This window comes from Mus pahari, unplaced genomic scaffold (assembly GCF_900095145.1).
Source record: "Mus pahari unplaced genomic scaffold, PAHARI_EIJ_v1.1 scaffold_6096_1, whole genome shotgun sequence".
NCBI lineage: Eukaryota > Metazoa > Chordata > Mammalia > Rodentia > Muridae > Mus > Mus pahari.
The window spans coordinates 6,530-10,096 of NW_018392006.1; the positions used below are offsets into that span (position 1 = coordinate 6,530).

The window sequence follows — 3,567 nt, forward strand, 5'->3', positions numbered from 1 at the left end:
GGCATAGCCTCACAAGAGGCCGCAATATCAGGGTCCCTTCAGCAGAATCTTGCTAGCATGAGCATTAGTATCTAGGTTTGGTGGCTGATGATGGGATGGAGTCATTTTCAATTTCTTCATCACAAAGCTGATTTTAAAGTACTGAAATAAATCAATTCAATAATAATATGATCCTGGTAACCAGACCAAGTAGCTTACATAAGCACCAAAAGGAAGACTGTTGAGTGAAAACTGTAAAATTTCTGGATCAAGAAAATGGGAAAGGCAGTGCTCCTTAATAGAACAGAGGCAGGTACATACAGAAGAAATGGGGAAGAAGGTAAGGAGGACACAATTTATCACAGAGGAAAATGGGAAAATGGGTGACTTCTTAGGAAAAGGTGGGGAAGACAAATACAGAGAAGAGGGTAGATAGGTAGAATAACATGGATGGCTAGAAATAAAGAATCATGTTGTTAATGATTTACTTTTCTTCCCCACAAAAGGAAGGAAAAATGGGAGGTTGCTAATCCTTAATTGAAGTTCACAAAGGGTTTTAATGTGATGGGCAGAGAACTAGAATCTATCTAGTAACATTAATAACTACAATAGTTAAATTAGTAATAGGGTGGGAAAGTATGATTATCTACCTGTGTTTTCGATTCTAAGTTCTAAGAATGTAAAATTTCATGAAGAAAAAATATTTAAAAACAATTAATTGAGATAGACAATCTAGTGATTAAAATTGTGAGATAATCATGAATTATTACTGTGATTATATCAGAATTATGAGTCAAAACATGAATAGAAGCAAAACAGCATAGTAAAATTATAGAATATGGGCAGAAATGCCTGATATTTTGAATTGCTTTTGTGATTTTTTTTTGCCAGACTAACTTGCATTTTGTTTAGGTACATAGATATGATTAATATTCTGTACCCATCACTACTGTTTTAGGAGTTAAATATTTAATGAAAGTATTGAAATCAATAGGATTGGATTTCTAAGGCAATGTATTAAGGTGCATGAAAAAATCTGTTCATTCTCTACAGATATGTCTGTGTAGGCATTTATTAACTATAATTTTTATATCTAGGAGATACATGGATGGTATATGGAAATGTAGATTATGATGTACAATCTGGAATATCCGAAGTTGAAGAGACAGATTAATGAAAACAAAATAGAATGATGAATATAAAAGAACTGCCCAATGAATCCCAATTTTAACATATACACTGTTTTTCCAGATATATGAAATACACTTCTACTATGCTCTTAGGATGAATATACTCTCCACTTATGTCTTCATTAGAGAATGTCTTTTATATCCAAGCTGGACTTGGAGTCCTAGCCAATATGTTTCTCCTTTTTTTCTATACTTCCATAATACTGGGTGAGAGACCTAAGCCCATGGACCTGATCTCCTGTCAACTGACCTTCGTTCACATAATGATGATCCTCAGTGAAGGAGATAACTTGCTTGCAAACATATTAGAGTCACTAAAATTAGGGAATAACATCAAATGTAAGACAACTTTTTACATAAACAGAGTGATGAGAGGTCTTTCTATCTGCGTCACCTGCCTCCTGAGTGTGTTTCAGGCTATCACCATCAGTCCTAGTACCTCCTTTTTGGGAAAATTTAAGAATAAAGTAAAAACACGCATCATCTATGCTTTTTTCTATTTTTGGTCTTTTAATTTGTCATTTAGTAGTAGGTTGATCTTCTATGTTGCTGGTTTTATCAATGTGAGTGAGACCCACCAGATGAAGGTCACTAAATCCTGCTCACTCTTCCGAATGAACTACATCATTAGGGAATTGATTTTAACAGTGATAATCTCCAGAGATGTGTTTCTTGTAGGAGTCATGTTGACTACAAGCACATACATGGTGGTTATCTTGTTCAGACATCAGAGGCAATGCAAGCATCTTCATGGCATCAACCACCTGAGGGCCTCCCCTGAGAAAAGGGCCACCCAGACCATCTTGCTGCTGCTGGTTTTCTATGTGGTCATGTACTGGGTGGACTTGATCATCTCCATGACCTCAACCCTGTCATGGATGTATGACCCAGATGTTCTGACTGTACAGAAATTTGTGATGTATGCCTATCCCACAATTACTCCTTTAGTACAAATCAGTTCTGATAAGAGAGTAATCAGTATACTGAAAAACTTGCACTCCAAGTGCCACTAAATTTTCAAAAAATGATTATTTCTCTTTTTAAAAAATCATTCACTTATTTTTATTTATATGTACAAGTGTCATAACTTTTCTGAATTACAACTCTGTCTTAATATTCAATTGTACATGTAGCACAGTGATATTCTTCAAATTAAGCAAGTAGTTTGTGATATTACGTACATACATTCTTTTTACATTACAGATGCTGAATACTACAAACTTCTTTTTCTATTACATATTTTCTTTATTGACATTTCAAATGTTATCTGCTTTTCTACTTTCCCCTCTGAAAATCCCCTATACTCTTCCTCTTCCCGCTGCTCCCTAACCCACACTCTCCCATTCCTGGCCCTGGCATTCCCCTGTACTGGGGCGTAGAACCTTCACAGGACCTAGGGCCTCTCCTCCCATTGATGACCGACTAGTCCAACCTCTTCTACATATGCAGTTAGAGCCATGAATCCCACCATGTGTTTTTTTTTGTTTGCTTGTTGTTTTGTTGTTGTTGTTGTTGTTGTTGTTTTGTTTGTTTTTTTGTTTTTTTTTTAATTGGTGGTTTAGTCCCAAGGAGCTCTGGAATATTGGTTAGTTCATATTGATGCTCCTTCTATGGGGCTGCAAACCCCTTCAGGTCCTTGGGTACTTTCTCTGGCTACTTCATTGGGGACCCTGTCCTCCATCCAATGGGTGACTGTGAGCATCCACTTCTGTATTTGCCAGGCACTGGCAGTGCCTATCAGGAGACAGCAATATCAGGCTCCTGTCAGCAAATTCTTGTTGGAATCTGACATGGTGTCTGGATTTGGTGGTTGTTTATGAGTTGGATCCCATGTGGGGCAGTCTCTGGATGGTTGTTGCTTCAGCCTCTGCTCGAAAATTTTTCTCTGTAACTCTTTCAATGGGTATTTTGTTCCCCCTTCTAAGAAGGATTCTGAGTTTCTGGGCTAATATCCACTTATCAGTGAGTACATATCATGTGTGTTCTTTTGTGNTTGGGTTACCTAACTTAGGATGATATCCTCCAGATCCATCCATTTGTCTAAGAATTTCATAAATTCATTGTTTTTAATAGCTGCATAGTACTCCATTGTGTAAACATACCACATTTTCTGTATCCATTCCTCTGGTGAGGGACATCTGGGTTCTTTCCAGCTTCTGGCTATTGTAAATAAGGCTGCTATGAACATAGTGGAGCATGTGTCCTTATTATATGTTAGGGCATTTTCTGGGTATATGCCCAGGACTGGTATTGCTGGATCTTCCAGTAGAACTATGTCAAATTTTCTGAGGAACCACCAAACTTATTTCCAGAGTGGTTGTACCAGCTTGCAGTCCCAACAGCAATAGAGGAGTGTTCCTCTTTCACCACATCCTTGCCAGCATCTGCTATCACCTGA

General features: G+C 37.5%; 1 protein-coding gene across 1 annotated transcript; it reads left to right on the top strand.

Moving 5' to 3' along the window:
• The first annotated feature begins 1,282 nt into the window (after positions 1 to 1,282).
• On the top strand, positions 1,283 to 2,182 carry LOC110314797 (vomeronasal type-1 receptor 100-like). Its single transcript, XM_021189024.1, has one exon. It carries the CDS (start codon positions 1,283 to 1,285, stop codon positions 2,180 to 2,182), a length of 900 nt encoding a protein of 299 aa, XP_021044683.1.
• Positions 2,183 to 3,567: the final 1,385 nt, after the last annotated feature.